Source organism: Podarcis filfolensis, assembly GCF_964270895.1.
Source record: "Podarcis filfolensis genome assembly, chromosome: 2".
NCBI lineage: Eukaryota > Metazoa > Chordata > Lepidosauria > Squamata > Lacertidae > Podarcis > Podarcis filfolensis.
Window position 1 is genome coordinate 97,845,286 of NC_139605.1, and position 12,992 is coordinate 97,858,277.

At 47.6% G+C, this 12,992-nt stretch overlaps 1 protein-coding gene across 11 annotated transcripts in view; it reads left to right on the forward strand.

The window, feature by feature from the left end:
• SDK2 (sidekick cell adhesion molecule 2) overlaps window positions 1–12,992 on the forward strand; it is a 363,930-nt gene that overhangs the window by 343,483 nt on the left and 7,455 nt on the right. For 4 of the 11 annotated variants that reach the window (XM_083598508.1, XM_083598513.1, XM_083598511.1 and 1 more), the window contains 8 exons: window positions 4,193–4,330; window positions 5,716–5,877; window positions 6,269–6,394; window positions 9,119–9,283; window positions 9,421–9,561; window positions 11,364–11,435; window positions 11,859–11,997; window positions 12,120–12,267. In XM_083598508.1, coding sequence (XP_083454634.1) covers window positions 4,193–4,330; window positions 5,716–5,877; window positions 6,269–6,394; window positions 9,119–9,283; window positions 9,421–9,561; window positions 11,364–11,435; window positions 11,859–11,997; window positions 12,120–12,267 — 1,091 coding nt within the window. The remainder of the gene's footprint in view (window positions 1–4,192; window positions 4,331–5,715; window positions 5,878–6,268; window positions 6,395–9,118; window positions 9,284–9,420; window positions 9,562–11,363; window positions 11,436–11,858; window positions 11,998–12,119; window positions 12,268–12,992) is intronic. The other 7 variants (XM_083598517.1, XM_083598509.1, XM_083598518.1 and 4 more) reach the window with 3 other exon arrangements.

A 12,992-nucleotide genomic window follows, 5' to 3' on the forward strand; every position in this document is an offset into this window, starting at 1 on the left:
TGCTTTACAAGTCTAGGTAGATTTCCCCCCAGGAATAAATAATAGCTTGGGGTGTGTGATCTTAAGAAAAGGAAGAAGTTAGAATATACAGTTGGGAATCATTTTGTTTAGGTCTAATAATATATTTGAGAAGATATGGAGGATACAGACCAGGATGTCTGTTTTGCTAGAAGACCTAGTTGGCCCCAATAACAACGGGATGCTGGACAAGAAGATTCCTTTACCATCCCTAGGTCCAGCCACGCTTCCAATGAAAACCGTGGCTTGGCTTACTTGCTTAATCCACCTGGATCATTTAACCCAGCTTTATTTTTTTCACGGTTTTTATAAAACTCCTCCTTCTTCTTCTTGACAAGGTTGTTGTCAGTTCCAGCTAAAATACAGAAAACTGAAAATGAAGAGCAGTTGCTTGTTCAGTACAAAGGAGTAAACTGCTGTTAAGCAGTCTAGGGAATCCCACAAGCATAATAATAGCATTAACTATATATATATTAAACCCTTTTTAAAAATAATTTGATTTTCTGAGGATCTGGCTCATGAGCTGCTCTCTAAACTAGCATTATGAGATGTTTTCTTATTTATTTATTTCATTCATGCTTTCACACTAGTGCCACAGTGTTACTGCCAAAGTAGTAACCATTTCCCAAAATAATCCAGACATGTGAAATGCCTTGGTTGTCAAGGAAACAAGCAGCAGAGCATGGGGTCGGGAAACAATAGCCCTAGCCCAATTCCACCTGCATAGGTTTGTTATCTTTATTTCTTTCTACAAACCTTTATTAGATATAGACCATCTTAAAACATCCATATTCCACTCCCCCCAAAAATCAAAATACCGTATTTTTCGCACCATAGGACGCACTTTTTCCCCTCCAAAAATGAAGGGGAAATGTGTGTGCGTCCTATGGTGCCAATGCAGGCTTTCGCTGAAGCCTGGAGAGTGAGAGAGGTCGGTGCGCACCGACCCCTCACGCTCTCCAGGCTTCGCACACCTCTCTGCAAGCAGCGGGAGCCCAGCGCTGGGCTCCCGCTGCTTGCGGAGACTTGCCTGCATGCTGAAGCCTGCGCGCGCTGAACTCAGCGCGTCCAGGCTTCGCGGACCTCTCCGCAAACAGCGGGAGCGCTCCCGCTGCTTGCGGAGAGTTGCCAGCAAGCCGAAGCCTGCGCGCGCTGAGATCAGCGCGCCCAGGCTTCGCGGACCTCTCCACAAACAGCGGGAGCACTCCCGCTGCTTGCGGAGAGTTGCCAGCATGCCGAAGCCTGCGCGCGCTGAGATCAGCGCGCCCAGGCTTCGGGGACCTCTCCGCAAACAGCGGGAGCGCTCCCGCTGCTTGCGGAGAGTTGCCAGCATGCCGAAGCCTGCGCGCGCTGAGATCAGCGCGCCCAGGCTTCGCGGACCTCTCCGCAAACAGCGGGAGCGCTCCCGCTGCTTGCGGAGAGTTGCCAGCAAGCCGAAGCCTGCGCGCGCTGAGATCAGCGCGCCCAGGCTTCGCGGACCTCTCCGCAAACAGCGGGAGCGGTCCCGCTTCTTGCGGAGAGTTGCCAGCATGCCGAAGCCTGCGCGCGCTGAGATCAGCGCGCCCAGGCTTCGCGGACCTCTCCGCAAACAGCGGGAGCGCTCCCGCTGCTTGCGGAGAGTTGCCAGCATGCCGAAGCCTGCGCGCGCTGAGATCAGCGCGCCCAGGCTTCGCGGACCTCTCCGCAAACAGCGGGAGCGCTCCCGCTGCTTGCGGAGAGTTGCCAGCAAGCCGAAGCCTGCGCGCGCTGAGATCAGCGCGCCCAGGCTTCGCGGACCTCTCCGCAAACAGCGGGAGCGGTCCCGCTGCTTGCAGAGAGTTGCCAGCATGCCGAAGCCTGCACGCGCTGAGATCAGCGCGCCCAGGCTTCGCGGACCTCTCCGCAAACAGCGGGAGCGGTCCCGCTTCTTGCAGAGAGTTGCCAGCATGCCGAAGCCTGCGCGCGCTGAGATCAGCGCGCCCAGGCTTCGCGGACCTCTCCGCAAACAGCGGGAGCGGTCCCGCTTCTTGCAGAGAGTTGCCAGCATGCCGAAGCCTGCGCGCGCTGAGATCAGCGCGCCCAGGCTTCGCGGACCTCTCCGCAAACAGCGGGAGCGGTCCCGCTGCTTGCAGAGAGTTGCCAGCATGCCGAAGCCTGCGCGCGCTGAGATCAGCGCGCCCAGGCTTCGCGGACCTCTCCGCAAGCAGTGGGAGCGCTCCCACGGCTTGCAGAGAGCTGCCTGTTTGGGGGCTGGGGTCGGGGGAAGCTCGAGCTTCCCCCGCCCCAGCCCCGCGCCTGGGGGGGAAATAATTTTTCCCCTTTATTTCCCCCCAAAAAAACTGGGTGCGCCCTATGGTCCGGTGCGCCCTATGGTGCGAAAAATACGGTATATACAAAGAAACAGCCATCTAAGATGTATAGCAACATAAATTTTCATTGGGAGTGTCTTCCCGCAATATTATGTGATGTTGTGGAAGAAGCTTTATTATCAAACAATTTAGACGTGCTATAGAGTCGGCTTGTGGGAATTGTTCGGCCCTGGACAGATTAAAACCGTGAGCACAGTTTCAAAAGTAGTTAACAACTTCCTAGAAAATTAGAAATCTGAGGAGATCAGCTTCCTTCCCGGGATTTCTTGGTTTTCTGCCTGCTTGCTTCCTTCTGTGACTTACGGCTATGGAAAACTCTATTAATAGGCTTGCTGGGGGAGTTTTGTGGAGTCTCACTGCTGCTAGAGCTGGCCTTGAAGGCAGCCCCTTGCTGCTTTGTAAGGCAATGCACATGCAATTTCTACACATGTAGGCTTCCCCTTCTCATGTGTTCCCAACCTGTGGTGGTGAGGTGAACGCTGTGATTTCAGGAGTGGGTCCAGCAAGGTGGCGCCATGATCCCTTTAGTTTTTTGAAACTTTGGCCTAGTTAAACATTATTTCAGCCTTCTTCACTTTCCTTTGCCCACCTTTGGTTTCCCAATCCACAGTCTCCTCCGTTTTCAGTCTGCCTCAGGCTCCACTTTTCCCTTTTTTGGCCTCCACAGCTCCCTTAATCACATCGTCCATTTCCCCCTCTTACATTCCATACTTTGCCACCTCAAACCTAAATCTTAACCATTCTATGGGGTGGCCTGTCCGTAGGTTGCATTCTCATCACCACCATGAACCTGAAAGAGAGATTCTGCCCTGATGTGGTTGCCTTTTAAAGCTATGAGATATCCAGAGGTTGAGCTGCTTTTCCTCCCTAGTATTCACAAAGGGGAGACAGCATTTGGCTGGGAGTCTCCTGATTGGCCATTGTGAGGGCAGGATACTGCACTATAGATGGGCCTTTGGTCTGAGCCATCAAGAGTCTTCTTGTGTTCTTGAGGGATAGTTGGGTATACATTCCTTTTTAATCTGTTCTATAAACAGTGGGTGTGCAAAGTGTTTTGCAATCATTGGCATCATTGCTAAATTCTAGTGTGCAAAGTTCTCCCCAGTCCTTCCTCCCCAGTCCGTTTTCACAATAGTTACACACACACACGAGCGATTCTAACTTCTGCTATTGAAGCCTGGCTGGAGGAAGTTAAAATCAGCTAGTGGATAGTATTTGTAAGGGAGAATCTGTGGGTAGGAAAGGCTTAAGCACCCGAGACCTGAGAGTATAGGGTGGTATACAATTTTAAATTATTATTATTATTATTATTATTATTATTATTATTATTATTATTATTGGTTCTCCCTAGTAAATGTCCCATCCCCGGCCCATGTATTGCCATTGTGAGGGAAACACAATGTTGGGCTCTCCGTGTTTCCCTTTCAACATCTGTTTTGGCCCTGGTTTATTCCCGTTTGACAGATGTGATGAAGAGCCACCATCACTGGCCCATGACCCTCCAGTAAATTCTCAGTTGAGTGGGGGTTACCGTCTCCTCTTCTGGGTTTTTAAGTACTTAACCCATGTTGTCCCCTTCCCCAGCTGCTCTTAGACCAGATATCTCTGCTTCCCATCCTGCCATTGTTCTGTCTTGTTTTCCTTCACTGGCTGTGCAAAAGGTCACCCGTATTCAAGGACTGATAGAATTTCTTTCAATGGATTGTCCTTCCTTTTGGAGATTAGTGGTGGGTAGTTAGACCACCTCCATCCACGAGGCCATGTTGTTGACAGGAAAGCCTAACGTCGCCCATAACTTCTAACTCCTTCCTTTTCTTTCCTCGCAGCCCCCAGCTCACCAGGCTCCATCAAATTTAGTGAGCTCACCACCACCTCCGTGAATGTCTCCTGGGAGCCACCAATTTTCCCTAATGGAATCCTGGAGGGCTACCGACTCATCTATGAACCTTGCATGCCTGTGGATGGTGAGGGGCTTTGAGAACAGGGCGGTGTGTGTGTGCATGTGAAGGTTTATGAATGTGCATGAATTAGTGAGTCAGTTGTGTGTTTGAAGTAGTGAATCAATTAAAACAAGCAAGACTGATAAAAACAAGTCTGTCTCATGTTTCGAATCATGTGACAGTTTTTATCTGGGAATATGTGAGAAGTCCAGTGTCTCAAGGTATTTGAATTTAATAGCAATCTTCTTGCGAACCCTTTTCCCAATACAATGCAACTCATATGCCATTTATTCTAGGGCTTTTGTTGGCATTGCTTCAAACGGAGCAGGTAGTGGCATGTAGCCATAGAATAAATAAAAAACTGCCGTGTTTAGCCTAGACATCTATTCACAGCTCAATACCATTTTTATTTTTGGGTTGCCACAGCAGTATAGGGGGAAAGTGTTTTTTTTTTATTTTGTGAACAGACAGTACAACGAATCGTGACCATTAGAACTTAATTTCCAAAAACTAACTGTAACCCCACACCTGTTTTATCTTCAAATTCTGTTTCCTAATCTGAGACGTGTAGGTCAGCTGTGCATACTCAGTAGTAATGGAAAGGCATTCTGCACATGCTCAAATGCCTTTTTTTGATTCTTGGATTGCCAGTGCTAAAAAAACGGTTTCCGGAATGTGTGTTTATCAAGCACTGTGTATTCAATATTCCAGTGTGAAATTCAGTGATAATATTCAAGCATATGTTCTATTCCCCTCTTGCTTAAAAATGAGCTTTCTGGTATCACCATTTTTCTACTACTTCCCTTTCCTGAAAAAAAAAGTATTATTTAAAATAATAATAATTAGAAAAATAGGTCCCAGGCTCAAATGGCCATCCTGTCTTGTACTGCCCCATAAGGTCATATGCTGTTCCATATATATAATTTTCTGATCAACAAAAACAAATGAATAACTAGGCCACAAGTTTTCGCAAAGAATATCCAACTAATATAAAGGAATGGTTGGTTTCACAATCCCACACACTACTAATGTCAGAACATAATCACAGTTAATGCTGAAACATTATTAACTGACCAAATTCCACATCCAACCATGCATCTGAAGTGCCTCTAACATAAGGATCTAGTATTAATAAATGCAATGAAACCATTCCATGGTATTAGGTGCCATTCCTTATCCTGTAAAAACAGCAACATAGACCCATATAAAATACCCAGCATATTAAGGTATTTATCTGTGCTGGAAGGAATAAGCAATAATGTAAACTGTAAGAAACTAGGAACTAAGCCTAAGAGAGTTTGGATTTGATAAATTGCAGCAACTTAGCTGCAGGGAAAGTTCTGTGGCTGCAGGTGGCCATTGATGGGGTTGCGTGCCTAATCCCTAAATTCTGCCTCTCTCCCCTGCAGGTGTGAGCAAGATTGTAACAGTGGATGTGAAGGGAAACAGTCCCCTATGGTTGAAAGTCAAAGATCTAGCAGAAGGAGTCACTTACCGGTTCCGAATCCGAGCCAAGACTTTTACCTACGGACCGGAAGTAGAAGCCAACATCACCACTGGGCCAGGAGAAGGTACACTAAGAGCGGGGTGGGGGGGCCAGGAAAAACCTTCTTTATCTGCCACTTCATATACTTATATATAGATCTTGCACAGTATTGTGAATTGAACTCTTGAGTTTCTCTAGGGAGCAACTGTCCTGGTTGATGGGTGACGTACTAATGATGTACCCCCAAAAAAGTGATGTACTATTTAAAGCCACATGGAATCAACAAACTGGACCTCTGTTGAAAGCATCTACAAACCCACCCTTTGAGGAATAGACATGGTTAGATGTGATTAGCAGTTTTTCTTGCCTAGGGCTTGTATTTAGCAGGAAAAAAGGAAAGAAATGATTCCTTGGTTACTTGCTCCACAGTCTCGCAGCCCATTTTGTGTACTGAAAATGTCTTTCTTGGTTCCCAGGTGCTCCAGGTCCTCCAGGTGAGCCCTTCATCTCCAGGTACGGCTCGGCTATCACAATCCACTGGTCAAGCGGTGACCCTGGGAAAGGTCCTATCACCAGATACGTGATTGAGGCGCGTCCTTCAGGTACCAGCTCTGCGCTCAGTCCACATCCCCCTTGGCTGACTCAGCCATTAGCAGTCCTAAAGTTGCTTCTGTCCTGTGGGCCTTTTGGGATCATGATCCCAAAAGACGAGGCTTAGTTTCCAAACCAAGATGTGCCCAAAGCATCAGCCTGCCCGAAAGTCAGCGCTTCTGTTATGCAAGTTCTCTCTCCTGGTCCCAGATAACCAAGAGGTTGTGCTTACCCACTGGTAACTGCGCTCTGCAAATGTTCAGAGGCATCAGGTGGTATCCAACTAAGTCTTATTCAGTGCAGACCCATTGAAACTAATGACCATGACTAAGTTAGGTCCATTGATTTCACTGGGTCTTCTCTGAGTAAGCTTTAGTTGAATGCCACCCATTTTCTCTTTATTATTCTGGCATATATTGTAGGCTGATCCCATAGCTGTCAACTTTTCCCTTTTCTTGCAAGGAATCCTATTAGGAATAAGGGAATTTCCCTTTAAAAAAGGGAAACATTGACAGCTATGGCTGATCCAGTTGTAGCTTGGAAAGGGAAGGGAGGTGCCGTGGTGCAGAGGGGAAAGTGTTGCACTGGGGCATTGTGAGAGTAAGAACTGCCTGCCTTCAGAGACCATAACTGGTGTTTCCTGCATGAGTACAGCCAAGAAATGCAGGGCACCTGCCTGCCAGTTGATTTAGCACCCATAAGACATTCACCTGTCCTGGCCGCATCTGACGGTGCCTGGAATGGATGTCACCTAGCGAGGTAGAACTCAAAGAGCACTGCAGGGTAGGAGCACGAGTCTTTCAGCACGAGCCTTCGTGGCAATTAACAGGCCCCGTGCCACGCCATCTGCTCTTCCCTGTCCTCTCTCGCTTTTACTCACAGCAGCCTCATTAAAAAGCAAGCCAGAGTCCATTTCAAAGCACTGGAGTGATTTATCCCCTTGCATCTGCCCTGCTCTTGGGCTGCAGGTCCATCAATCATCCTCTCCATTCCCCAGAGGGAGACGGGAGCAGGCAGAATGTTTCATGAGCCACAAGCTTCCTCTTGGGGATGGAGACTCTCCCCCTTGAGTCAATCCCTAAAGGAGCTTACACGTTAGAAGCAAGCAATCTGCCTGCATTGAGCGAAGCAGGTTGTAATCCGCTCTTGGACAAGCGAGGAAATGGACACATACAGTTGGGAGACCCGACTCACCTGAGGTTTGCACACTGGGATGTGAGAGCTTGGCTATCCAGTCCCTTGTAGCTATTAGGCTACATCCAACGGTGTTAGGACCCAGAGACGTCCTAATTAAGTAATTGCCAAACTGCATGCTGAGTACAGTATGCTAATGTGGTACAAAAGAGCTGTTAAATGTGCCATGAGAAATAAATGTTCTGCGAACCCAAAGTACCCACCCACTGAGGAGGCCGCCCATTATCTCTTTGGATGAATTACCAACCTGACCTAGTCTCCTCCAAGTCACCCTCTGCCTTTAGGAAAGACCATTCTGCACCAGCGAATGTTAACAGGGTCAATCAAGCTACTCCTGGTTCAGACAGTGCAGGAGCAGAATCTCCTGCCTTGAGGAGGGAGGCAGTGACTCACAATGGCATTTCCGGGGCGGGGATGGTGGGTCAGATTGAGAGTGTCTGTAGTAATTCAGATCAACCCAAGGAGCCCACAGTCGTGTGAAGCAAGTAAGGACATTTTATTTGGCCACAGTGTGCACAGAAAAACCTCATAACCCCTCTGTTAGCCTTCCTGTGGGCTTCTCCCATTGTTCTTCTAAGAGTCATGGGGCATGTAGAGATTGCTCTGTCTTCACCTGTCCTTTGCCAGCTTGGACGCCGACAATATAGCCTTGGTCTACGTGTGATTTTGATGCTGAAAGGGGGCTGCCTATTTCTGCCAAATTACCATGGTGTGCCACAAATGCAAGGTATTTTGTGACACACCCCTAAATTAAAGGTTCCAAAAATATTTTCGCTCATTCAATGATGTTAATGCTATTACTGACAAGGCTGGTCTTTCCTTTAGGACTACACGGGCTTCAGGTCTACCCAAGAGTCCTCCACCACTGTGACCTGCTGCTGTCTTGAGCATACTGTTCAGCAATATGTCTTTGCCACTCCTCTCTGAATCAGAGAGCCTTAGGGATTATAATGTCTCAAGAGTCAATTTAGCCCACCTTCTGGGTTGGCTCCATCATCAGATATGTAGAACTAATTAAAGCCGAAGCTTCCTGGACAGTTATGTACCCGGCATACCTTTTAAAGAACAAGGACATTTTCAGAACCCCTTCTTCCGTCAGTCAGTCTCTTCAGAGCTGGAGTTTCTTCTGCGTTACTTAATAACCTTATACATGCAGTCAAATGTCTGCAAATACATTTTGTATGAGCAGCTTGAGCTTCATTTGACCATTCTTTATTCAAACGTATAAAAAATTAAGGATCACTGGCATGTACATCATGCTAACATAGCAAATAATTATGTGAACTTTGCAAATGTCTGGAAATAGGTTGTATCAATTATTGTCATTTTTAGGGAGAGGAAACAAGGGTTTTCGGTATATATTCAGCATTATAGGTCCCCTCATTCACTTCCCAGGGCAGTGGTTATGAATTATTTCCCCATGCTTGCATTGTGTGTGTGTGTGTGTGTGTGTGTGTTTGCAATGAGTTTATAGGTGCATAGACACACACATGCATTTCCTGTTGCAAATTCACTTGGTTTTTTTTCTCTCTCTCTTCTAGATGAGGGGCTCTGGGACATTCTCATCAAAGACATTCCCAAGGAAGTGACCTCATACACCTTCAGCATGGACATATTGAAGCAAGGTGTCAGCTACGACTTCAGGGTCATTGCTGTCAATGACTACGGCTATGGGACACCCAGCTCTCCCTCCCCATCGGTTTCAGGTAACAAAGGTGAAAGTCGAACACTCCCTCAGGTCAGGGTCACTAAGCCCTGAGCAGAGGCTATAGGAAACAATGTGGGTGGGTGGCCTTTCAGGGAAAGGGTGTCTGATTGCTCCGTGCTGCCTGCTGTCTTGCAGCCCAGAAAGCCAATCCTTTCTATGAGGAGTGGTGGTTCCTGGTGGTCATTGCTCTGGTGGGACTCATCTTCATCCTCCTGCTGGTCTTTGTCCTCATCATCCGAGGGCAGAGCAAGAAGTATGCCAAGAAGTCAGACTCAGGTGGGTGCTGACAACTTCGTATTGAGGCGTCCTTTCCCTCTAATTAAGGCTCCTTCCTTTGAGAGTATTGAATACAAACACGGTGGAGAGATTTCAATAGCTGTATCCCATGTGGAGCACAATAGTGAATAGGTGGCAGGAAGCGACACTGTACATTCTACTGGTCCAACATCCTTAGATTTGCTCCTTGCTGCCTTCTTAGCTCCAACCAGGAGATGATACTCCTGCCTGCAGCATCCTAGCTACAAACCTCTTCCCCAAGCCAATGGCCCACCCATGAGAATTTCCACCACCTCTTATTGGATGTTATATTCTTTTGTTCTCCTTCCATGACCTGGTCACTAACCCAGCTGGCATGACCAAAGCCCAGGGATTATGAGAACTAGAGTCCAACAACATCTGGAGGGCATCACATCACCAACTACCCCAATCTAAGCTAAGACTCCTGAATTCCCATTACCCAATTAAAATTGTACCAGCTCCCTCCATCACTTGAGCAGGGTGAGGGAATCTTAAATGCAAAACCTAGCTTTAAGGGTTCTTCAGCTGACTGGGATTTACCCTAAGAATCCCCTCTCTAGTGCCTGCATGTGGTATGTTGGGGGTGGGGTGGGGTGTGGAGTCAGTGACCTTGTTGACGCCACTCCAAGCTGACACTTAAAATAAATGGTTTCGTGTCCCAGCCACCGCCACAGGCAACTGCAGAGGTCACCAGGGCAAGGGAACGCGACTGTGTTTGCTTTGCTCTAATTGTGAGGAAAATCTGAGCTTTCCTCTTAAATAAGCGAAATGGATGGGAGAAGTGAGTTTGTGTGGGGTGGCATCTTTGGGAACAATGGCTTGCAACGATTGTTTGCAAGTCACTTTCCTTGTATGGGTGCACACAGCTGCAGGGAAAGAAGCTTCTGTGTCATCACGCGTGTAGCAGTTTTCAAACACATCTGCATGTGGCAAAAACCATTTTCATGCAATATGGTGCTCACAAGGGGTCCCCTGCTCCCCCCCCACACACAACCTTGAAGCACTATGTAGAAAAACTGATGTTTTGAATTGGCCCTTAATCTACAGCCTTAGAGATATACAAAGTCATTTTTTAACACACTGGACCATGTGTCCAAAATATCATCTACTCTTGACTGGCAGGGGCTCTCTGAGGTCTCAGGCTGGAGCTTTTGTTGTCAGGAGTTGCCAGGACTTGAATCTGGGAACTTATGCATGCAAAGCATAAGCTTTTCCACTGAGCTATGATCTCTCCCCACCTATGGTCCCACCCCAGAGGCCTTCAGAGAGGACAGGGAGGGTGTGCGGCAAAGGCATAAAATGACTTTTACTTGGGTGGGAAGAATGCATTTATTTCTTTATTTTAACCCTGCTCTTCAGCTGAAAAATTCTGTCACATCAGCTTACAGTAAGATGCTCCCTGCACTCAAGCTCAGGAAAGGAAAGGCGATTGAGGAGGGAGGAGGGGTAAAACAAACACAGGCACAAGTTCTTGGCTACAAAGTTCTTATATGTGTTCATTCTGGCAGGGAGGGATGTAGCAAGCTCTTGCTAGAGGCTCCTTCTCTGGCTGGTGGATGGAGCCATGGATTCCTGTTTCCATGATGTTCTTCCAGGGAGGCAGGAAGGGAAGCCACCCAGCAGCCCTTGGTCTCCTGGCCAAAGGCCAAGGCCCAGAGGGTGCTTCCCCTCTGCTCTGCAGCCTCTCTGCAACTAACTTCTTAGAAAGCTCTTCTCAGTGCTTGAAACCAAGAGCATATGAACTGCTTCTTCAGTTCAAGCAAATTCTTAACTCACTTTAGCTCCTGTACTGTTCCCACGGAAGATCTCAAAGAGGAAGATAGTCAAGGAACAGTATGTGGATTTTCCCAGAGGTACAGTACAAGATGTGCTTAAAGTGTGTGTGTGTGTGTGTGTGTGTGTGTGTGTGTGTGTGTACACAATGTGGGAGAGTAAGCTTTGCTCCCCTAAAATTACCCTTACAGGAACACCTAATGATCTGTCCCTTTGATGTACTTGGCATAGCCTCAAAAGGCTGTACCTAGCAGTTTATAGAGGTGGAAGCTGGGCACTCCACACCACTTATTCACCCAAAGGATTTTTGTGCCCCCTTTTTGTTTCCACGCCATCATTTTTAAATCCTCGGATGGCACCCCTTAAATAAAGTCAGGAAGGCTTGAAACAAGCCATTGAGCTTTGTTCTCATTGGGGCAAGAATTTGGCCGCTGTCTCTTAGCCGCTAAGGAATCCTAAGATGATGACGTCTTCTGTCCCCTTGGCTTCCCCCTCACCCCTAGGGAGCAACTCCAAGTCAAATGCCCTTGGCCACGGTGAGATGGTTAGCCTGGACGAGAGCAGCTTTCCTGCTCTGGAGCTGAACAACCGGCGACTGTCCGTGAAAAATTCCTTCTGCAGGAAGAACGGAATCTACACAAGGTACCAGAGGCTGTGCCCGTATAGTCGCAGAAAGGATTTGGTGCGGGGAGAGGGACCGAATTTGGGAAGGGCAGTTCTGCTCTCCTGCACTAAACACTTTCCCTTTCTGAACGGAATCTCAGAGCTTCCATGTCTCTCCCGAGGTCCCCGCCAAGACCCAGCCCCGGCTCCCTGCACTACTCGGATGAGGACGTCACCAAATACAACGACCTCATCCCAGCGGAGAGCAGCAGCCTCACGGAGAAGCCCTCGGAAATCTCTGACTCGCAGGTGAGCCAAATGGAAAGGCTGGCAGTGGAGACATTTTTGGTTGAACTAGATTGAGGAGTACTAAGTTTGTTGAGGGATTGCAGCTGCAGAGATAATAATAATAATAATAATAATAATAATAATAATAATAATAATAATTTATTTATACCCCACCCATCTGGCTGGGTTTCCCCAGCACTCTGGGCGTCTTCCAACCGAATATTAAAAACAATACAGTGTCAGACAGGTATGGAGCCCCTCCAGCATAGACCAAGACTTCTTGGAATGGTGAGAGGTTTAGAAGGGCTCCAACTTCCTGTATGCGTATGTCATACATTTAAAGCACATGGCTTACCCCAAAGAATCCTACGAAACTGTAGTTAACCCCCTCAGAGATCTACAGTTCCCCAGCCTCCTTAACAAACTACTGCTCCCAGGATTATTTGGGGAAATTGTATGCTTAGAATGCACTTTAAATATATGGTGAACACAGAGCCAGAATCACTGAGAAAACATGGGCTTTGCAAGAAGTGTGCATAGCACAAGAGATGCTGCCATGTGACAAAACGACATTGTCGGGTCACTTTGTCCATAGGAGGCCTCTGTACAAGATCTTTCACTTCACGGAGCTGTCAGAAATTACAAGATTCTGATTACGTTTGCTGCTAGAAGTACCAGGGGTTCCAGGATCAGAAACAGCTTATCAGAAAAATGGGGGTAAAGAGGCCGGGGGTGGGGGAGAAATG